Raw genomic sequence first — 24,715 nt, forward strand, 5'->3', positions numbered from 1 at the left:
CTGTTAGTTTTTACAGTTTATCTTTGGTATTGAAAAGAAATAGAAGTATCCTATAGAGATAGCAACAGGAGTCTTCCAGTAATCTTTCTCTTGGTGCCCAAAAGGGACTTAAGTTTATCAAAAAGAAAGCTTCCTTCAGAAAATGGCTGCTATTTTTTTCTCCCACAAACTTAGAGAAATGGGTTTCTGAGGGTAAAAATACACAGGAGAAAGCATCTACAAAAAGTTCATAGTTTAACTCTTATACTGTATACTGACAGAATTAGTTTATTCAGTTTTCATCATGTCACCATAGAGACTAACGCTGTTGTCAGTGCAGTTTATACAGTTGTTATTATCTCCAATACATGCCTCAAATTACAGGATTCCCAGTGGTGTGAGGTACAACTGTTACGTACGCTCCGTGAAACATATTCATATGCTGCACTGACAGATGGCTGAGGTGTGGGCATCCAGTCTCTCCTCAGATTTAAAAATCAGAATTGGTAGCAACGTTGTCAAAACATGTCAGTGCTTGAAAGGGTGGCGTGCAGCAAAGCGCTGGCTCCACAACACATCTTGGTGCACAGGCTGCAGCTTTGACACACCTGATATTTTTACTGTGCAACTGCATTTGTTTAGCTTCTCAGATACTTAGTTTGAGCTGCTAATCTACAAGACAGTGGCAATTAGGAAAACAGCTCATGGCCATACTCTTTTTCCTCGATATATCAAGAAGCAGCTATTGTGAATATCATGAATTCTACTTAATCCTTTGTCTGCCAGTTGGATTTATTTCGATGGTCCTAGGTAGGTATGTCAAATGCCAGTGCTTTGTAGTTCCCAACAACTACTTCATAAAGTACATTGAAATGGTAAAGGAAGGGGGGCTGGGAGTGGTATTTTTTTTGTACTGCTACATCATAAGTTCCTGGATAGTCTGGAGTAGGAAAAGTCAGAGGCTATTTCTGTGGGGAAGGGAATAGGGTTTTCTCTGCAGCTGTTCTTAGAGTGGACTATGACTATAGAGGGCACAGAAGGGTAATGCCAAAAAAAAAAAAAAAAACAAAACGCAAGAAATGAAGCAAGATGCAGAAATAAGTACAAGTAGCTACTAAATGATATGCAGACTTGAATTTATTTGATGGATGCCAACAGTCTTTTTTTTTTTTCCTGTAGAAAAGACTACACCCTGCCTGAGAGGACAAAGAAGACATTTCATTCTTTAGGGGCATAAAACTAGTTTTCCTAATTATTTGTGACATTTTGTCATTCATGCTGTGATCTTCCTTAGAGGATAGAAGTAAATAGCCAGTCTCCTGTGAGGGTGAAACATGAACAGAATGTGTGTAAGGTCTGAAATGTGCTCATGTAGGCACCAAATCCTAAAATGGTGTTGGAGTTCCAGAATAAGACAATGGGGAACAGTGCCCCTCTAACTTACCCTAGTTATCTTGCAGACACAGTAAGTTTCTCTGGATAAAATATGCACAGGTCTAAATCAGGAAGGGATTTATATGCAGCTTTATAATTCTGAAGCTTAATTATTAGTTAAAGGCTGAACACTGAATGGATGATTGCTGTCTTATTTAAGCATCCTCAAGTCCTCGCAGAGTATTTGTGATAGAGGAGGTAGATGACAAAATGCTCAGGAGTGTTTGAGGCAGGAATAGCTTCATCTTGTACAGAGAATTCCCCTGGCTAGACCTAGCACTTCTATGGCATCCTGCTTGATATGGAAGTATTCAGGGCCTTACAGAGGGGTATTTTATAGCACTGACAGCCAAAAGAACCAGTAGCAAAAAAAAGAAGCATATTTGCCAAACAGGTATTTTGCAGATCCATACCTTTATATGGTAATTCAAAGGTAGATAAACACATTATTTAGAAAACACACCAGTTCTGTTCCCGTGATCTGTGAGCTTTGATACTCATTGTAGTTTTTGTTGTCCTATTTTTCTGCAGTGTTTTAAATATTAGGGAGGGTTTTTTTCTGGCATTCTGGCTGTTCACTGAAGTTCAGTGTTTTTTAGCTGTTCCATACAAAGTTGTATTTTTGTTCTTCATAGCCACTAAATTTATTTTTGGCCTTAAACATTAATGTTGTTGGTTATTCTACTCTAAGAAGGGCCCTTGTGTTCAGTGACACAGAAACAATAGCATTTTTTCTGTTTATTCATTTCCAGTTCTCATGAAACTGAAGATACTTGAATCACTTTCCTGAGTCCTATGCAGTGTAATATGGGTGGTTTTAACGTTGCTGTTCTTCTGTTCCCCATCTGTAAAGTAGAGACAATGGTATTTCTTGAACTATGCTACTGGAGAGCTCTAAAGTTTATCTAGTAATAATGGTATTGATACGAGGTGGTGTTTTTTTTTTTAAATGTATGTATTAATTACAGATTCCAAGGTAAGTCGTCTTTGTGAGAACCTGAAGGACAGTCCCTGAATGCTTTTAGCAAGGATGATGTTGATGATTCTTAGGTTGTAGCCTGTGCATCTGGCAGTCTAAATACCATCATCAGAAGCAAAGCACATGTAGTTGAATAGATGTAGTATAGGGAAAAGTACAGGTCTACCAGAAGTTGTCTTTTTTATTGTTGTTGGTTTGTGATTCTGAGACAACCTGTCAATCACATTGTTTTGTCTGCTGTTTATAATTCATGGAACAGCAAATTACAAATTCTGCAACAAAATAACAGGAAAAAAGTGTTTTGTTGTGTTTTTTTTTTCTTTTTTTTTTTTTTTATGAGACGGGAGTCAGAATTTTGCAGTGTTTAGGGGCTAATTTAAGAATTCAGTCTCTTTTCAGAAGTAAAATGGCCATTGTGGAAACAAAGCTGGCCATGGATGGGCTGATGGCATTTCATAAAATTGTTTCAATAAAGCTAAAAAGTTCTGCTTTTATGAGAAAAGCAAACAGGGATGATTCTTGGTTTTGGTATGGTATAGTGCTAAATGAGAAGTCTTTTCAAGTGACCTTTATGTTAACATTAATCTATCTTAACCTCTTTGGGGAAGCTGTATTATCTGATTGTCTTCCATGCGTAAAAATTTGCTATACCATTCTTTAGCAACTTTTTCACTTTTCAGATGAATAAGCGTTATTAAATTAATGATACAGATATGAAAAGTACTCTCTTTTTGACATTTAAAACAACCTCACAATATTAAAACAGTGCTTATGCCATTTGTCTCATTAAAAAAATTTGTCAATCACAAATAAAAATGGGATTGAAGGACTGAGATTAGAATTCTTGTGTTGAAGGCCATGGGTTTTAAATAATGTCTTTTCTATTTAAGAGTTCAGGTGTTGAGAGCTGATGCATCAGCAGAATCCGTAGCATCTTTTGGACGTTCAGATCCCCAGTCCTTTCAGAATGAGGCAGTATATGTGGAAGTAATTGGAAAATAACCTTGAAGGTTTCTGTGCTTATTTGAGTGTGAATGGATGTACATCAGATCTAATTGGGTCTATGGAGGAAAACATGAATGTCAATTGCTTTTTGCCAAATGCATCCAGATACTTTTGAAATTGTGAATGGGGTCCAGTGAGCATACAGGCAGTTTAACATCACCGCACTGTTTTGTCTCTTAGTTTTGTCCCCTGTGATGTATGGCATTTGATTTTTTTTTTTCTTTTTTTTTTTTCTTGAAAGCAAAGTCAGAACTGGAACTAGGCATTGCAACTCCAGTGCTTGCTTAGCTAATGTGTCCAGAAGAGCTGGTGACACTGAACTAATTTGGAACATTTCACCTTCCAGTGGATAATAGGATTTCATTGGTTAGATCACATAGCTCTTTCATTTGTTAGAAACTTGATAAACCCTTCAGTGCCTTCTCTGGCCTATTTTATTTTTTTTTAATTCTAAAACTAGACTTCATCAAAACCGGTTGGAAGTGTGAAATGCACATCTGTTTTCAAAGATGACTTTATGTGAAAGAATCTCTCCTGCTAAGTTACACTTGGGTGCGCTTGTTATGCACAATGTTCTTCATTCTTGGTGGGTGCTGCTCTGCTGGCTTTGCAGGGCCATCATGAGATGTGCTGTCTCTCAAATCTTTTCTGTCTGGGTGACTTCTGTAGAAATACTTCTCAAATTCCATCCATGTGCCCTTGTAGTTTGGTAGGAACTGCTAAGTTTCCCTGGGGATCACTGAAGTTGATACAAGGAATAAAAAGGGTATTGCCTAGGAGTAGCATCACTGATTCAATAGAGGCTCTCTGCTGAAGAGGAAAGATTCACCTTGCTTTAAAATTTGTTTGGGGAATTTGGAGACAAATAACAGTTTGATATTGTCCACATGAGAAAGTTTATTTAAAGGCGTGAGCTACACTGTGTAAGTAAACTTTTATAAATCCCTTTACGGACTCTGTTTTGTGGTATGAAAGCAGCTTACTCAGTCTAACTTAAATGCATCCCTAAGAAAAAGAGCTTAAATAAAACCAAAGTAAACCTAGTGGGAGCTGCAACAAGGGAGTCCATGCAGCTTTTTATAGTAATATAGTTAAGGTGGTTGAAAATAATACATTCAAGATAGCAACTCAGCATTTTCTTGGAGACAGTCCCTCATTGGGAGCGGAGAGATGAGAGACAGGGCTTTCAGCTTCCAGCATTAGCATTCATGACATGGAAATTGGTTGCAAAATCATTTAAGATCTCATTTTGGCCCTGCTTTGAACAGGGGAGTGGAATTTTGGAAACTTTGCATTCATGGCTTGCCACTGGCAACTTAATGATTTGAGCAACTGTCTTCTTCCTTATGGTCTCCTGCTTTCCCTTTCTGTGAAACAGAGATCCTTTAAAGCATCTTCTGTGCCTTGCAGCGCACAAAAAATGGTGTATGATTCAACAAAGATGTGGTTGGTGTGTGAAGCAGCATGTGCTCATGGAGGTTTCTCTGTAGATTATGCTTCTGCTCTCAGAGTCTGTTACAATGTTTGCTCAATGTTAGCTTTATTTTCTTTCAAAGTGAATATTTTTGGTTATTTTGATTAGTATTTTTGGTGAAATCACCATAAATGTAGTAACTTTAATATTTTAATTACTTCTTACAGGAGCGAGACAGTGAAATCTCCTTTTTTTGTTGTTGTTGTTGTTGTTTTGTTTATTATTTTTTTTCAGTAAAACAGATATGATCCTTTAAAAGTTTCTTGGCAAGTATTTATTCCAGAGTGTTTGCTAGAGCTACTCAAGCTGTTCAGGGATTCCCATGTAGGATCCAGGGTGTTATTCTCACTTGGCTTGCTGGAACTTAAATGTACAACTGGTCTTTATAATGCTTAGAATAAGTGTATAGGCTGGCTAATTGGAGAGAATCGAAGAGCTAATTTCTGAGAAAACACTTTCTCCTTTCCTCTTGAGAACACACCTGTCAACACTTCACTACTAAGCAACGCTTCACTACTATATTTTATACAATATTATAGGTTTTCTTGATGGTATACAGACAATGCCCCAAGTTGCTGAAAGGCTAAACTAGCAAGGAATGCTTCTGAATACCATAAGAGGGTATCTTTTCTTCCTTGCATTGCATGTTCTGCATTTAAAGAACTTGGTTTTAGGCTGTTTCTTTCCTGTTTAGTTCATTGTCTCTCCTGTACCTGCCCTTCCCTCTCCTTATGTCTGGAAAACTTCCTAAGGAATTCCACACTTTTTGCATTATGTTATTCTGAGCACAAGCAGCACCCATGCTTATATTGATGGCTATTAAAATATAATTAAAACTTTTAATTTACAATTTATTGCATTTTTTTATTTGAAATATATCCTGAAAGATGAGACCTCTAGGCTAGTATAAAACATGTTTACTGGTTCTTATTGAAACAGTTCACATATGAGTTTAAGACATCATCTAAGATACTGAGGATAAACTGTGAGAAGAATGGGCAGGGCAGGGAGGCACATAATGAAGGTGAGATGACTGCAGTCAGCACTGAGCAGTGTTCACAGCATGCAAACTGCCTAAATGTAATTTTGTGTCCGTAGACATTGTGGCACCAGGTAAATTTTAAGAGGTTTTTTAAGGATAACATGTTGTGAGCTTAAATCACCCCACAGGTGTGAAAACTAACTGAAAACACTGAAAATCCAGATGCTCATGCTGATCCTTTGGACTGAAATTGTTGCTTGACTTCCATAAGGAACGCGTTAAAAAGATGGGCTGAGATTTTATTGCCAACTGAGGAGCCAGGAGTGGAGAGGTAAAGACAGCATCATCTAATTGCTTAGTAGTGGGCTGGGTCCTTCAGAAGTAGTCTGAGGAGAGGGATAATCAGAGGCTCTTTAGAGTTTGTGAAGAAAATATGGAGGAAAATGGAAAGAAACAGAGGAAAGAAATGATAAAGGAATATTTGGAAAGCAAAAATAATGAAATGAGACACATGAGGTCTGATGGGTGACTGCGTGTCAAGAAGAATTTGTTGGCAACATGAACTAGAGTCTTGAGACAGTTCAGTACTCTGTTTCTCTAGCACAGTCCTTTCTGAGCCAGGGAGCATGAAGTGTGCACCTGCGGTCCCAGCTTGAGACGGCATTGAGTAGGAAAGACTGGTTACAGTGTAAGTTGTCTTGAGAAATACAAATGCCTGATTTTTTTTTTCTTCAAGTTCTGTGAATTAGAGTAGTAGTGTAAGGAGGATAAGATCTGGCACGTTCCGGAGTGTCAGAAAAACTATTTTATAAAACAATCTGTAGACTTAAACCTCTGTTGTTGCATGTACCTATGATGTCTTAGATAAGAATCTACCCTTTTTAACCTCACACATTTTTCAGAGTGATTAGCTAACTGCATGACACAGCTTACTGCTTTTTCAGCACTCATTTTTCTCTGTTATACCCTTGCGATTAGTTTTGTTTCTGGTACTTAAGATCACTTTATTAAAAAAAATAAAATAAAAAAGACCAACCCAAAGGACGATAGATCTTTTAGTTTTGGTGTATACAAAAAATAAACTACAGTCCATCCAGGTTCTTATAGGGGATTTGTGCTTGAATATGTTGGTTGGATTTTGTAGTCTGTTAACTCTTACCTTTTATCTTGTTTTTGTTTTCATATTTGTGTCTTAATTTTCACTTGGTTTTTAATTGGTTTCATTATATTTGATGGCAAAATGTTTGCTTTATCTTCACTGTTAATAGTCTAATTGTTTCTCCTGCCTTAAGTAATATCTCGTTAACTTTATAAGCCATCTTTTCCACATCGTCTACAGAATTAATTTCCTGAGCATGTAGTTGTATTGTCTGCCACATTTTTCCCAAAACTTTCTAAATTAACATTTTTATTTTGTATTTGATTTTTTTCTGTAAGAATTAAGTTGTGAAGAAAGTTGATTTAAAAAAAATATATATATATAATCAGTTGGTGATATTTTCAGATGTCACTAAAAGTCTATGTGTCCCGTATGGGAAAACAGCTTTGGAGTGATATGGATCTTAAATATATTTATATTAAGACATAATAAACAAGTGCTATTTTCTAAATCCGAATTGTCAATTTTTATGTGTTAACAACAGATGTGGATGTTAGTTGTACAAGAAAAGATGTGTGTGCAGTCATTGTTTCTCATAGTATTTTGTTTCCATTTTCTGTTGGGTTAAAATCAACAGAAAGATTTACTCCTTGTTGACAGCTAACATGCTGCAGGCAGGTATGTTTCAGTTCTTGAAATGCTCTTCAGTATTCCCTACCTTTCACTGAAAGTACATAGAAGAAATCATATTTCTTCTAAGTGATCATGGAAGACTACCACATCATTTTCAGCTCATCTTTCTTTTACATCTTTAATAGGAACACTGCTTTCTTGTGTGTGCATGCACATGTGTGCCAGCAGTATCGTGACACTTCTTGGTTGTCAGAGTGTAGTCATTCCTTTTAAAAGCATGCTGCCAGGTCATCTGTGGATATTAGAAGACCGCAGGCTCTTGTAGGGGGATGCAGTGATACTGCAGGGGTTCTAGCTCTGCTGGGAAGGTTACGTTGCTCAGACACCACTTACTTACTACATCATTAGTGTTTTTGTTGTGAAGCAGGTTGTTCTTGGAGGAGCAAAGAGCTGAGGAGTCATTAGCATTTGTCATTGAATTTAGAAAAATGAGATGAGCATCTGTATTCAGACATCTTAAACGTTTATTGGGTTGAAAGATTTTCCAGGAAAGTTCTGCAGATTTTTAAAAGATGCCTTTATCCTTAATTTGGACAAGATGAATTCTCAACAAAGTCACCGCATTTTAACTGTGATCAACCAAAGCATTTTAACTTGAACCATCTTAAAATGTCAGATTTCAAATATGACTGTTGAAGTTCATGCTCTGGCAGTGAAAATTCTCTCAATGAAATATTTCACTTAGAGAATGACAAGGGGGATAGCTTAAAAGCTTCAGAGATTCCAAAACCAAAAATTATCAAAGTTCACCTTTCCTGCAAATAATTCAGGATTTGAATATGAATATTTATATTATTTATATTAGTGTATATTCATAAAATATTTATATTTTACATATGAATGTTTATTTTCAGATGTTTTCTCCAACTTCCCAGTTTGCTCTACCTGCTAGACGTTTTCCTTCTGTAAACTAAGAGCCTAGTACTACACGATGAAATATATGTAGTTCTTAAAGAAATAATTTCCTTCCAATGTGCTTTAAATTTAATGTCAGCTTATACTTCTTTGTAAGACAACAGAAAAACTGACAGTTGAGGAAAGACTACTTCTATAAATAATATAACCCTTATGTAAAATCCAAGGTAACAGTAATTTATACCTATACTTCAAAAAGGGAAGGTAAGATAATGTAAGGTAATTCAGATGAGTATTCATTTTCTGTTAATGTTCATATGTTTGCTGAACAATCCTGGCAAAGAAAAGACCATTATGCAATGTAAAGACCTATGGTGAATTATGAGATGGAAATAATCATTTCAAACTAGGCATAATTAAGCCATATACAGTTTTAACTAAGATGTATCTATTGTTGGTTTCTCACCTAATATGCTTCAATATTTCCTCATTAATTTTAATATTGTTGTTCCCATTCATGCTAGCACTTATTGTATTTCTTATATTAAAGTTCTTTAATCAGTTGCTAAGATACTTCAAATGTGTGCTGTACAGTGTGAAAACAGAAGTTTGATTTGGATCACTGAGTGCTGTAAGAGATCTGTTTGTTCCTTGGTTAGACAGACAGGGTGGGACTGCATTGAGCGTACAGGTAGGATGTCTGGTGTTACGGATTGTTTCCATATGAAGGGACTAAGTGGATTAGAATTTCAGCTTGGAAAAGAAAAGACAGAAAATGCAGCAGAAGCATATAAAGTCATAATTATTACCAGGGGAAAAAAAAAAAAAAAAAGGCAAACTGGGACCAATTCTTTTGTTTTCTTCCAGTGCTGAGGGTGTAAAATTAAATGGCTGCAGAGAAGTTTTGAAGCAAATAAAGAAAGTAATTTTTGTGTGGTGTGCAATTAAATCGTAAACTCATTGTCATGGATATGGGGGAAATTAAAAGTATTAAGAGCTTTAGAAGGATTAGAGATTTTCATGGAGTAATAAATAGCAGTGGCTGGTAAAGGCCTGCATGCAACCTCTGCTTCAGCAAGTCTCTAACCACCAGTTGCTGTATGATACTATGAGGGAAGCATTGTTTCAATCCAGACTGGTTTCTTCTGCTCTTCCCAAAGTGTGAAATGCTTGTAATTGCTGAAGTCAAAACAATGGGATAATAGATCTTTTATTATTATTTATTTTTTTTCCCAGAATGTAGTACCTCGTTTCTGCAGAGCTAAAGGTGTAGGTTGCTTTTAACTGAAGAAATAATTGTTGTAGACTGAGATTTTATATTGTGTTCCCAATCATATGCTCTGCATGTTTGTTACTGCTCCTCTGCGGGACCTTGCTTTGCCCCAGGTGGCATGGGGGCAGAGTGAGCCACCCCGGTCTGTCTCAGTGTGCAGGGGACAGGTTAGCTCCAAAGGCTGCACAGAGACTACCTGCCCCCTTGCTGGCTTTGCAGTGATCACATTGTAACCACCTTAGTCACTTCATTGAGCTTAACAGGGTGTTGGGAGGACTGGGAGGGAAATGATCAAGATAAATCCATCTATATTATATTTTAATTTTAGCAAAATTGGAGGTCAAATACTGTACCCTTTGAAATTGGTGGCAAGATTCTCATTGAAGCCAAGTTTTGTAGCATTAGTTTAGGTGAGTACAAATCTGTATGCAGAAAAACTCTCACATTGTGAAGATGTAATTGCAGAAAGCAGTCTTATCCAGAGCTGAATTTTATGCTGCTTCATTATTCCTAAAGGTTCTTACTTGAGGTACTAAATAATGTAGGGTAATGCAGTCAGTGAGAGGACATGAGGTGATGGGCACAAACCGAAATGCGGGAGGTTGCTTTGAAACATCAGCAAATGCTTCTTTACTGTACAGGTAACAGCGCTGTCACAGGTTGCCCACAGAGGTTGGGGAGTCTCCTTCCTTGGAGATCTTCAAAAACCTCCTGGACATGGTCCTGGGTGGACCCCAGGGAGGTTAGACCAAATGACCTCTAGAAGTTCCTTCAAACCTTAGCCATTCTGTGAATAAAGTATTTTGTGCATACTTTTTTTCAGCAGGCTATGCTGTCACTCTCAAAGTACATGTAGGAGTATTATCTTTCAGATATCAGTAAAGTCCTGTCAGATTTATCTTCAGTGTAATGAATTGTATTTCTTCTGTTATCTGAACTGTTATCATCACTTTTCCTCAACAGTAAATAAACACTATGTGAGATCTTAAAGGGCATTTGAACAGTACAATGTTTGGTAGGGACTTGATTTCACATATTAACTATTCCCCATGAATGAAAGCACATCTCCTAGCACGTTAAAGGATAGAAGAGCTTTTCCTCTTCATTGCTTTGTAAAGTGCTTGAGCTCCTTGCATGGAGAACTATGTAAATGCAAAACAATTATATTAATGATGATTATGGCAGAGAGCTGAGGAAAATGATACAGGAAAGTGTTTAGATTCTTCTCTCCCTTACAAAAGAATAATATGCCTAAATAGTTCTGTGTTTGTTTTTTTTTTGTTTTGTTTTTATTATTGTTACTTGAAAGCTGTGTTAAAATAAAGCAAATCTGGCTTTTGTGTGAATAGTTAAGAAACTCAGTGTACGTGTATTGTACCTACCTGAGCTCAGGAAAAATACATCAAAAAACTGCCTGCAATATGCAGAGTTGCAGAGTATTCTAGCCTTATTTAAGGGAGGGAAAAAAAAAAAAAGCTCTAATTACTTATAGATGTTTAAAAATAAAGAGCTTATTTTGAGCCATCAAGCATTACAGTTTGCAATACAGATTTCCCATCAGAATGGAGTGATAAAAACTTGTTTGCTAACCAGTCTTCCAGTAAAAGCTAAGTAAATATACCCATAACTATCTGTCAACACTCTGTGCTGACTATAGAAAAAGCCCTATTGAGTATAGATTTCAAGAGAATTAATCACTAGCAACATGTCCTCTTTTGTTTAATTCTTGTTCAGACCTTACTGAAATGACAGCTAAGGAAGAGTTCACTTGAACCAAGGGGTGCAACAGTAGACCTTAACTGGCTTTTGTTTTGTGGACCTATAACGCTACTACTTGATAGAGGCTGCTGCGTTATAGCTAGTAAATAGTTGTTCTTTAACTCTCATTTTTAAAAGTGTTATGAATGTGTGTTGAAAAGCAAGCGAGTCATTAATGTCTAGCACCTCGTAGTACTCAGTCTCCAGTGATGGAACGCAGAGTTGTTCAGAAACTGTTCAGTTTCTCAATCCCTCTTGACAGTATGGTGAATATATTCCCAAATAGGAGAAAAATGCCGAGTTTATAAACTGTTTTATGCATTCCAGTATTAGATTATATAATTTTATAACTAGATACAGGTAGAGTTTTTTTTGCTTTGCAAATGAGATGCATCTAGGAATGGTCTTCTAATTTCCCTCTTAAATTCAAGGACAGTTTATCCATACCTATTAATTTTTGTGTGATCATTTTTCTTCCAGTCCCGTTTTCCTATGTGGGATCTTCCATAGGAGGTTCTGCATCTTTTACACATTTTTTTTTGTTCTGTATCTACCAAATGCAACATCAGATTGTGTTTAGGTCTTAGACTAGGTCCAATTTAGGTCTAATCAGATTGATTTGGTCTTAGGACCAGTTGGCATACCTATGTACTTTTCATAAGGTGTTGCTAGCCAACGAGCAACTAGCATATATAGCACAATTATTTGTTTTTAGACCCTGAAACACATGTAGATCCCAAAACACACTACTGCTTCTGGTATTACTGAGTTTCATTCTATTTCTGCCACTTACTCCTCAAAGCCATGCATTAAATTCTATGAGGTACTAATCTACTTCTTTGTGTTGACCATGCCTTCTGAATATGTCATTAGCAAGCTTCATCTTAAGCCACATCTGTTAATTAAAATCTTAAGACTAGTCTTAGCACTGATCTCTGAGGGTCCACGTGAGTAGTCTTTAGTTTTATATTTTTCCTTTTGAAACAAATAGGTATCATTTGCCCTTCAGACAATGTCTATCCCTATTTAGCCCTCATATACTGAGACGTGTTTTCTGTAGTGTAATTGATAATTTTCTGTGCAGTTTCATGTCACATTTACGTGCAGTTCCAGATTTTGTGGTGTAACTCTTCTGAAAACTAAAGAAAAAAAAAATCTGATGTGATTTTCCTTCAGTAAATTCACATTCACCAAAATACACTCAATTTCTTTATTTCATAATGACATACTTTGTAGAATAACTACAGACTTCATTGTTAGGTGCTTTTAAGTCTTCTTTCTGATAGTTGATATTGCATGTGCAACTGACCAAGTCAGGAGGCCTCACAGGGTGATTTCTAGCCAGACAAAGTAATTCTTAAGATGTAAATCAGTACTGACTCAACAGAAATCTATGAAATCAACTTGTTGTAAATTGTGTGTAAACAAGAAGAGGCTTTAAATTCTGCATTGCCTTGTTCAGACAGAATTCTAGTTGAGTAATTTAATATTGCATAATTGCAATAAAATGCAGTTCTGATAATGCATTTTACTTCTCTGGAGTTTTTCCCACTGGAATACTTTTCTTACACTTTTGGAAGAAAATATCACATTTCATTATACCCAATGGAGTAGGTATTAGCTAGAGATAGTGGAGGATTTTTATGTGAAAACAGTTTTTATGGGAACATGGGTGTAACAAAAATGTGTGTTTGGAAGAGTATTCATAGTTTGTGGGTCAAATCCCATGTCAGAACAAGAGAAATGAGACTCCTGCATAATGTGTAGATAGATAATCCAGTCATTAATTTGCAGTGTTGTTTTATTTTGAATGCTTGTTTTATTACCACACCAAGCAGCTCCAAGGAACTCAGGCCACAGGAGTGCACAGGATGGTGCCTGGTGTGTGCTCTGTGAAAAGTGTCGTACCACTTAGCCTTAGCTGTGTTTAAATGGCAGTGCTTCCCAATGAGAGCATGCCAGCTACCTGGCTGGCAGCTGAGCACGTGAAGTATTTGTTGTACGTGATGATGATTTAGATTTACTTGGCTAGGACACTGATAGCAGCATGGTGCCTTAGACTGAAAGAGACCATTTGTTCCACATGCTTTTTATCATTGTGTTGCTTACTGTGTTACTAAGGTTACAGAATTTTTCTGCTTCTTCTGAACTTCAGTTCCTGTACCTTCATTTCATATCTCTGTGTTGTGATCTAAAAGCATTTTACTGAGAAGCACTAGGGGAACCATCTCATCCATTCATAAATGGGTATCTGCTATATGTTTCTGAGTTAGGTGAAAACTGTGGATTTCTATTAGTTTCTTTTTGGATCCGTCTTTTTCCCTCTCAAGCCACTTTTTCTACTGATTCCTCTTTCAGTCATTTCAGTTCCACATGCTTTTCCATGTAGTTACTTGCACATGAAAGTTTTCCTCATCCCTGTATAGACATAAACTCCTTTCCTTTTTCATATGACTCCTGAATGTCATTTTTGTCAGTTTGCTATTTATGGCTTAGCTTCTACTTTCTAACCTCTGTCTTGGTATGTTAGGTATATATTTTTATGTTTTTGATCAAATGTATTTATTAAATGGTTTTTTAAGGTCCCTTCTGTATTAATTTTGTGTATGTAATTTTCTTTGTGCTTGAGCTTTTATAGTAAGAGATGTGTTTGGGATTATATTTTTGGCTTTAATAAATGTTTTATGCCAATTGCTTTATAAATATTAATAAAATTGAAATAGGAGAAATGTCTACAGATGCAAACAAATGGATGTTAAAAGCAAAATTTCAAGAGAAACCTACTGGGGGGGAAGAGGACACTTAGGAAACGTTTAGTGAAGAAATCATAGGTCTCATCATATTATGGTTGCTCCAAGAGGAATGAGAGGTTGCAGAGGTAGATTAGTGCCTTGTTGGTTTATTTATGAGAAAATAGTACGCAAACCAGTATGGTATTTCCAGCTTATTCCTTGAAAATTAGGGGGAGGGGAGTACAGCATTACTCTGTTTAACTTTCTAGGCTGAAACCTCTTCTAAAAGAAAGCCTCCTTGTAGTGCTGAGTTAAATAAAAATGTTACCTTCAGTAAGAAGCAACATTCAGTTTCATCTATTTCTATTATACTTCCCCCTGCTAGAAAACGGGGGAAACATAGCTCCACTTAAACATGATTCAGTTCTTTGTCATTAGAATGACTAAAACAAAGAGAAGAGTTTCAGTAATTTTGAATCCACTAAAATGCTCTGAAAGACTTAAGAGCAGCTTTGCTAATTTTCCAAGAGGGAAAAAGAAGTTGTTCTTCAGTGGTAGTTTTGTTGGTTATTTCCTGCTGAGAGCTAGCAACTGCCTCTATCTTAAGTAGAGCCTTAATGCAATGCAATTAATCAGGTTATGAATATACCTTTTCTTTCTAAGCATACAGACTCAGCCTCGCTGCGGCTCTTCAAATCACTCTGAAGCACGATTGCCATGAAAAGCTTGGGAAGGATTTGCACTTAATCACTTCTTTTAATTAAAATCTTGTCCTCTTCCATCAGATTCTGTGAGGGACCAATAAATCATAGCTTTGTGATATTAAAAAGGGGTCTTTTGCTGTGTTTGTTTTACAGCTGTCTAGTAGTGACTTCATCCAAAATATTATTCAGTGCTTTGGATTAATGCCTCTGAATTTGCCTACTCTGTTTTGTTTGGTTCACAGATTGTTTGAATGTCTCTTAATTTGTGTTGTCCAGCTGTAGCATGTTATTCTCCATTGCTATAAAGTTTCTTTGATAACAAATAGCAGTGTTTTTAGTACATTATCCTGTATAGCTCTTACATAGCAGCGGTTTTAAAGAAAGGCTGCTTCTGTGAGACTGCTTTATAAGTCTTTCAAGCCGGTACTGGAAGACAGTAAACAACAGTATCCATTGCTGTTTCAGAAACTTGCTTCTATTTTTTTTTTTTTTAACTCATTCCACCTGCATTGTTTAAAATAAATGAGTGCTCTATAACAGCCTGTAGTAGACCTTTGTCCTCTTGCACAGACCTACTGATGTCAGTGAAGCTCTAAATATGTACAGGAGAGCAGCAAGCTGTTGAGACTTCTTCCTTAAAAAATCAACAGCAACACAAATACTAAATATAAATTAAAACAAATAAACAAAAGACATGAATTCTGCTTTCCTTATGTAAATCAAGCAGTAGTTCTGCTTGAGGAGTGGTTGCCACCACTGGTAACAAAGAGCAGCCAGTCCAAAATAAGATTTAAAAAAAAAAAGGCAATAGGATGGTGATTAGGGGACTGATAATTCACATGCGAAGTTATGCACTGCTGTTGTAAATGCTTTAAATACTAATATGTATTGAATAATACTTGATTAATCATATTTACACATTATTTGAAGAAGTCTTCTGCTTTCTCAAAGCATTTCAGTAGTGGTTGGGGTTAAAATTTTATAGGACTGGCTTTTGATGTCAACAGGAGAAATATATGAGAAGTGTAAGAGGGATAGCAAGTTTTGCTGAAAGCAAATTGGTTTAAAATAAATGTATAAAAAGCTTAACTTGACTCATTTAATCTCTTTGTGGTGAGTTAAGAGTATCCATGCAGCTACCTCAGCAAAACAGATGGGAGGGGGTTTTTAAGCTGACACTATAAAAATCCACTTCACGTGTATTTTGTGCCAAAGCCCTCAGATGGCTTCAGCAAAAATACTTGTACATCAATTGTGTTTGGCCTGAGAACTGTCATAAGAAACCAAGCAAGGTTTCTTCTTTTTCTCAGGGAAGATAGTAACACAGAATTATGAACTGCATCCTCCAATAAAAGTTACTAATTACCTGGGAGAAGGTGGTTATTTAAGGCCAAAATTCAGCCTGAGTTAAAGGAGTACACCTCCCAGTGACTTCATCTTTCTGATTTCTTTGGGGCTATGCTTGTTCCTCAAATGAGTAAGTAACTTAGAAATTCCCTTTGTAAAACAAACAAACAAAGGCTCTGTCTGCTTATCAGTGTGGATCAAAACAGGTGTGAACAGACGTTATTCAAATGCTGCTTGCTCCTGGAAAAGTTGGTTAAAATGTGAGGATGTGATTAATGACTTGGTGCAAGTGTTTTCAACTCATATATGCCAGTTTTTAATGACTTAGCAGAATGTGGAATGAGGTTCTTTTTCCCTGTTTTTGTGTTTTAATGTCAAAAAAAATTTTTGAACTAAAAAAAAATGCCTTAAATTGAACAGTAAAGAGCAGGAAAAAGAACAGTTTACAGTTGTTACAGCAATATCTGATTTGAACCTTCAGAATGTAGTGTGCTTGAAAACGATTTAATATTTGCCTACACAATTAGCTAGAGGAATGCCAAAATGTAATTTGAATTGCAAGGTAATATGTTATTTTAATTTAATCATAACTGCAAGAATAACAAATTCTACTTCTTTGTTTACTGTTAAAATCTGGCTGCCGTGAAACATCTCCACTAAACCCAGACTATACATATCATTATGGTTTTAAAAATATTATTAACAATGATAAAAAGTGATGATTAAAAAGAGAATTAACAAGTTTGCAGAACATGGTAAATGAGCTTGCTGTTGATGCTGGCTTCATCTGCTGTACGTGAGGAGTACTGTAAGGTTTTATATTAGATGTGAACATATTTATAATTTACTTAGATTATTTAATGCATTATTTTTAATACCCAAGAACTAAATACAGCATACTGAAGTCAGTAGAGTTATTAAGATGATAGATAATTTCTGTGAATTAGGGATAAAGTTCTTAGAGATCTTTGAAATGAAACAGAAAGCCTCGTTCCTTTCAGCCTAGCAATGCAGCACATGCACCTGTTGCACTCAAGCTTGGCCAACAAGAGAGAACTTAAGCTTGCGTTTAAAGTAAAGCATGTGCTTTAACTGTTGTGTGTCCCTCCCCCCATCCCCCCCCCAAAAAAAAAATAAATCTCTTCAACAATCTTAAAAGCTATTCATTAAAGAAGCATTTTACTCCTTCGCCATGAATCTACTGTGGTATGTATTAATCATACCATTTAAAGAGAGACGTCTTTCTAAAAGCGTGTTTCATGTGCATATTTGTATTAAACAGCAACTGTGACCTTATTCTTGACAAATGTTCTGTCATAATGACTTTCCTTTGTTTTTTCCTAATCTTTTCAATTAAAAAAGATTGTAGCATCATGTTCCATCCAGTTATAATACAGTTTGCATAATATTAATTGAAAGTAGTTTGAAGTCTGTAAATTATATTCATAAAACAAAAAGCTGAAATTTAGTACTGTTTTCCCAAATAAGGGGTGGTGGTGGTGGTGTTTAAGGTCTAAAATATGTTGAAAATGAGGAAAGAGTTAATTGGAGCTTGCAACAATATGGGTATTCCATAGTGCAAGACTGGACACTTTTTTCCTCTCCAGAAATATCATATAACTTACTCATTTTAGAACTTGAATTATGCTGCTAATGCATTTCTTCTATTACAAATATGTATCATTTTTTATAATCTTATAGGGGAGAGGAAGAAAGGAAAATATGTAGAGACCTAACTGTAAGCAAACAAAATTGATGCTTTTTGAAGGATAAAGGAAAGGTGGTGGAGTTAATTGCGTACAGTTCCAAGTAGCTTTAGAACTAGCAGGAGGAAATTAGCTGTTGTGTGAAAACAGCATGAAATGTAATTCAGAGCAGCTGTCTAATTTATCAGCAAGAACAAACTGCTCATGTTCTTAAACTGTACTCAATTACTCTATCCAACCTTCTTTGACCTGTTCAGCCTGCTAGTGTTTGCTTAAAAGTAAAAAAATAAAAAAAAAAAAAAATTGCCAGATATTTAAAATAAACCAAAAGAATCCCATGAGTTTTCTTTGCAATACACTTCATTAATTTTTGAATTTATATAACTCTGCATTCATAGTTTCTTTGAAAGAGTTATGACATTCTCTGTTTAACATTGCAGAGTCAATAAACATATTCTTTTGTGACCAATTTTAAAATATTGCAAAAATGATAGCATATAACATCAAGCAAAAAGATTCTTTGCTCTCAGAAATTACTGCAAAACCTTGAGATAAAAACAATACTTTGCAGGCAGTCCGTGGGGAGTGCTGTTTTGCACTGTGGTTGGAGTAGTTCCTCATGCACTGACCACAGCTATGTTAGACTATTTTTCAGAACAACTTTTTAACACTATTCCCTCTACATTCTCAGTGGGAATTGAACAAAATGCATAAAACAACTGCAGAACAGATGTTTGATCAGAATAAAACAGGGGAAATTGCCTCTTGTTCCATCACTAGGCACCACTGAAAAGAGCCTGGCTCCATCCCACGTATACCCTTCAAGTATTAATACACATCATTAAGATCCCTGGAGCCTTCTCCTCTCCAGGCTGAACAGTCCCAGCTCTCTCAGCCTTTTCTCACAGGAGGATGATCCAGTCCTTAATCATCTTTGTGGTCCTTCATTAGACTCTCTCCAGTATGCCCATGTCTCTCTTGTACTGGGAGACCTGAAACTGGGCACATTATTCCAGGTCTACCATCACCAGCACTGAGTAGAGGGGAGGATCACTTCATTTCACCTGTGGGCAATATTTTGCCTAGTACAGTACAGAATACCATATATACAGAATAGGCTTCTTTGCTGTACGGACATGCTGCCGGCTCATGTTCAACTTGGTGTCCACCAACACCCCCAGGTCATTTTTTGCAAAGCTGCTTTCTAGTCATTTAGCTCCCAGCATGTATTGGTGTATGGCATTATTCCCTGGCTGAGGTTATTCACATCATCATCTTTTTTTTTTTTTTTTTTTTTTTTCCCCAAAGTAAATTTGGAGTATAGTTCTGGTTAATATTGTTACTGCAGACAGGAAGAAAATAGTGGTGTTTTTTTTTTTGGTTGGTTGGTTTTGTTTTGTTTGTTTGTTTGTTTGTTTTTCCCCCATGGCATCAAGCTATTTAGATGATTTAGCAAACCTTGCTTATTATTCTTCTGATTACTTCCATGAAAAAACTTGTGCATCTTTGGTAATGCTAATCACACTGGAGCCTTTTGGTTCTTGACCAAAAAAAGCCTTGCAGATTATGCCATTTTTGCAACTGAAATGTAAAAAGCATCCTACAGTCCTTTTTTTATAATTTTAGTACTTTCAACTTTTTCCTCTGTGATTCAAGGATCATTTCTTCAATATAGAAAGTGGGTAACAATTCTGTTGAACCAGTGTAGTTCAGGCATAGTTTTATCTGTGCTAGTAATGCAACTTAGACCTCTTTGGACATTTTTGAAACATTTTTAGGGTCTTGGTAAACCAAGTTCCAAATATGTATGTATATATATATATGCAGTGTGTGTGTGTGTGTGTGTATATATATATACATACATACATATGGGTAAGTTCTGCTGTAAGGCAAATAAAAGCGTAGTCCGAGGGTTGTATGTGTGAGGGTTTTTAATTAATTTTAATTTATTTTTTTTAACAAAACAAAACATCTTGCTAATAGGCCTTAAATCTATAATTAAACCAAACGCTACTGAGTGTACTGGGAGGTTATGGGAAAAGGTATTGTCAAGTGAACTAGAGTTTGGATAGCACATTTATAAGAGCGGTGTAATATCCTTAGGGTTCTGTATAGAATATAGAACCCTAATATAGGATATAGAAGGTACTTTTGGTTTTAAAAACTGGAATGGCATAAAATCAGCATGGTACAGCTGTACAGATGAGAGTGACTGTGTGACGGGCCTCAAAATACATTAGTATACAAGTGTACAAGGTATCTGCTACCTCTGGTTTTATCTTTTGAACTTGCACTAAATATCATGCCCACTCTGGTGCGTACTGATTGAGAAGAGCACTGAGAAGTACGGGATAGTGTGAGAAGTATCACAGTAAGAAGCACAGGTGTAAAGGAAGACCCAGAGCTGTACTTGTTGAAGTTTGTAAGATGATGGTGGGGTATGACAGGAATTAGTTAATAGAGCACTTCAGTATAACAGGCAAGGGTATACGAAGATGTACACTGTGTTGGTGTGGGAAAGGTTCCTTTTGTCCCAATTACTGTCATATTCAGTATCAAAACTTTTTAGTGCCTTCACCTCGCAAAGCTTGAGTCTCATGTCTGTGCTTCTGTGACCTCTCCTGACCCAACTCACGTTCCACTGGTTTCCCAGAGTCATCTCTATCAGTGAACATTTTTATATCTGTCTAATACACTTTCATGCTTGGAACACGCTTCCTTGCCTTAGCTCCCTCCCCGCCCATTTATTTTCGTTTCAAACAAAAGTTCTTGCACGAGGACCCACAAGTATCAATTCTAGAGTAATGTGATAAAAGCAATGAAAGGGAAAAACACCATTCATTCTTCTGTGTGTTTGAGCTTATTTGACACAATTACACTGGTTTAAACCTATTTACTGCTTGATTCTAGTTCACTTTATCCCATAGCATCATTATTTTTCTGAGGTGCAAATGGCATGGTTTTTAGCTCAGACAAAGTGTACCAGTGATGCTGGCAGGCATCAAACAGTTATGAGCCTTACTGGAGGTGGTGGTACTGAGCAAAGATCATCCTTATGTGCTGTCCCCACGTATAAATATGGTGTGTGGGTGGGAGTTTTGAAAGCACGTTTGTATTTTGGCTGGTTAAGGCTTGCTAAAAGTCTGTAGAGTCTATAGAAGGAAAAAGAAAAACACCCAAATCCAAACATTCTGCACTTCAAGACTGCTGTTTGAGATGACTAAGTATCACAAGTGAGCTTGAACAGTTTAGTTCCAAACCTTTCTTAATCTGTTCTTTTTTTCCTTTCAAAATAATAGCCATTTTCTCTTGTGTACTTTCTAAGTTTTTGTGGTTCTTATGTTCCCTGAGGGTTATATGACACATTCGAGGGGGCACAAAGCATTTCTGGTGCCTGCATCTTCTGTGCTGTAGGGAGAATTTCTGTGAAGTGAGGAATCTGGGGAGGGGAGCATGATCAGTGGGAAAACAGGAGAAATCTTTCCCTTGAAAACAGGCAGATGAGTCTGCATTTACTCATCAGTTAATAAGGCATGACTTACACTTTTTAAATAAAGGCATACTGAAAATAATTGTCTTTTTTTTTTTTTTTTTTTTTTTTTTTTCCAATAACCATTTAGTGATGAGATATGAGCAGTTTAAAGTCAGGAAAGAGTTCCTCTTGCAAATCATTCTCAGGAGCAGAGTTTGAGACAAATCTTGATTGTGAACGTTACCTAACAGTAACAATTGTTTTAGGACAGATTTTAACACAGTAAGCTAAAATGACTGAGAACAGTTTCAAGTCGTCCTTGCAGAGGTTGTTGGCGAATAGGGAGTGGACTGATGTGAGATCTGTAATAGTTCCCAAGATGCAGAAGAGGAATGTTCAAGGGAATGGGAAGTACCACAGTGGATTGGGAACGGGTAGTAAATTACAGATGAGAGGATAAGCTGTCTTTACTGGTATGTGAGGTGAAATTAGCTGTAATGTTAGTTCTATTTCTAAGGTCAGTGTGATGGAGAAGGGTATTTGACTCAGCGTTTTTCAACAAACAGAGTTGGTTCATGGTTAAGTCTTGAATGGTCTGGAAGAAAAAAACATTTGGTTGTTTTATTCTGACAAAACAAGCTTGAAAGTCTTCCATTGGTTTGGGGTGTAGTATATTAGTGTATAGGATATTTATTGTAGTCAAAAAATCGTCACCAGAACTTCTAGTGCCCATTCAGTAAGTTCAATATGTGCCTACATCTGCATGTGTGTGTGGTTGCATTGACCTATGCTGTGAGTTAAATGTTATACCTGCTTCACTATCTTTTTAAGTCAGCTTGTCACTGGAAAGGGGAGTGAGCCCAGGAGCAAGTAGATAAGGGTCTGATGTTTTCTTTGGGATCTGGTTGTTATCACACACTGGTTTGAGATTATTTTCCTGCAGCTCCATTGGCCGTAGGCTGAGATTCCCCAGCTAACTTTCACTAGAAAGGATTTGGGAGCCCTTTTATAAACCTGCTGTCTGTATTTGTCTGTTGGCCATAAACTCTGACAAAGGAGGAAATTAGGTAGCTAAGTTTAGTGTTGTTTCCCAGCACAGTGAGTGGCTTTGTAGTCTGTGCCTTTGTCATTGAGACGTTACACATTGGAAAGGTTTCCCATGCCTGAACTAGGAGCTCTGTGCTATATATAGACAGCTTATGGACAAACGCTAACCATCCAAGTTTCATCTGGGGTAACTGATATGCATTAATTAAGGGAAAATAGACATGAAATTTCACACATCTTAAAAGATAGGAAGAAAAACTCTAGTTTATTTTAATAACTGTGAAAGCATGCTTATTTATTTTTTAGCTAGGTTTATCAGTAGAAAAGCAATTGTTAGGAAAAAAAAATCTTTCTTGGCTAGGTGTGTCATGATCATTTTTTTGTTTTTCTTTTAATTTATTTTTATAACAAAAAGATTTTTGGTTCCATCGTAAAACTTACCATACTCTTACTGAGATAAAGGAAGCAAAAACAGAAATTTCTGTTTGGAAAAGAAAAACCCAGCCTGAATATGGTGACCATTGACAGCACTTACAGATCTTGTTGAGTCATGATGTTTTGTTGTGTTTATAAACAGCAGGATCAACATACACATCTAAAATAATTTGTGCCTTTGTTTCACATTCATATAACTTTCTTTGGGCCTATATATTTTCAGGGTTGGACTTTTTTTAATGATCAGATGTTTTGTAACTGTGATTTTTAAATGATCTTTTTGTTTCGTAACTGTATATGCTGCTAGCATGATTCAGAGATACTGTGGTGCAGTGGCTTGATCTGCATTTCTCTTCTCTCATGGAAGTTAGATATAATCAAAATTCTTAAATCCAGATCACCTTTTCTTATGTTCTTGTGTGGTATCATTACAGTGAAGCTTCCGTCTTCATGGAGCCCATAGCTGTTACTTTAAAAACAGTAATAATACAGTATGAATGTGCAAAGAAAGAATATAAATACACTAACTGTTTATCAAAACATCCTGTCAGAAGGCTGTCCTTTCCTGTAATCTTTGAATGCTTTTATTTTTGATATCAAAGTACTTTATTATAAAATCACCGTCCCTGCTAATGATCCCTCTGTCACTTAAGGGCAAGGATAACAAGGTCACTGGGGAGAATAAAAATTAGAGCAAAAAGAGTTCCGTGTGTGTTGTTTTGCTCATTGAAGTATCTCTCCTTTATAATCTTTATTCTCCATAAATAGTAAATAACATGATTTGACAGAAATATAGATAGCCTTACTCTGCACAGTAATGAATGCTCTAAGAATTGTGATCATTTGGGAAACTATGCCAAGAAGCAGGGAATTTTGTCTTCAGTCATCCAAAAATGTGCATTATAGAGCTCATCTTTGTCTTTGGCATCTATCAAACAGCTTGCTGGAAGCAGCAGAGGTAGTAAACAAAGCATGTTGGAGGAAAATGGTCCCCCACGGGGAATAATTTAAGGCCATAGTGAAGTGTTGTTTTCAAAAGACATCAAATTACATTTCCATTGTAATATCAGACATATGAAATGCATGTGGGATGAAGAGTTCAGGTTAAAAGGGGCTGTTGTTCCTGCGTTCGCTGAAAAGCTCAACAACTCCCATTTATCTCAGTATCTCACATTCTGGCTCTGTGCTAGCCTGCAGTACATCCGCCAATTTGTTAGAATATTATTTAAGACATGACAATATATATTTTTTTCTTTTTTGAATTTTCTTTTTTAGCTGTCTGACTTATATGTACAAAAGCAGAGTTGAATAAGTAGATACAGTTTTATTATCTTCCAGCTGGGCTGTTTTTATGTTTCCAGCTGTATCCAGTGTGTCCATAATATATTGATAGACAGGATGCAGGGGTCTCTAATAAAGAAGTGGGGAACTGCAACTACAGCTTTTTTTTTTTGCTTTTTTTTTTTGAATTTGTTTACTTGACAGAGTTACTTGACTCTTCTGTTTCTTTGTGTAGCTGGAGATTGCATTTGGCCCAGGCAGTGAATTGTGTTACCCAAAACTCCAATTTCTGTCCAGAACCCTCATCAAGAATTCTTGCATTCTTGTTAAGTCCAACCCCTCAACAAATAGTAGGTGTACACAGTTGGAAGGTGGTTTATGAAGAGGATAAGGAGGTGGGTAGTGGGTCACACTTTGCACTTTGTCTGTCAGAATTCCTCTTATGCTCTCCCTTTGTGTC

At 36.4% G+C, this 24,715-nt stretch overlaps 1 protein-coding gene across 16 annotated transcripts in view; it reads left to right on the top strand.

Moving 5' to 3' along the window:
- TPK1 (thiamin pyrophosphokinase 1) overlaps positions 1–24,715 on the top strand; it is a 321,922-nt gene that overhangs the window by 12,513 nt on the left and 284,694 nt on the right. Inside the window, exon 1 of one of the 16 annotated variants that reach the window (XM_068674844.1) lies at positions 16,382–16,444. The exons of 14 other annotated variants lie outside the window; for them this stretch is intronic. In XM_068674844.1, the coding sequence (XP_068530945.1) occupies positions 16,426–16,444 (19 nt within the window). In that variant the 5' untranslated portion in view covers positions 16,382–16,425. Of the gene's footprint in view, positions 1–16,381; positions 16,445–24,715 lie in introns of those variants that run through there. One more of the 16 variants, XM_068674850.1, reaches the window with a different exon arrangement.

Source organism: Anas acuta, chromosome 2 (assembly GCF_963932015.1).
Source record: "Anas acuta chromosome 2, bAnaAcu1.1, whole genome shotgun sequence".
NCBI classification, from domain to species: domain Eukaryota; kingdom Metazoa; phylum Chordata; class Aves; order Anseriformes; family Anatidae; genus Anas; species Anas acuta.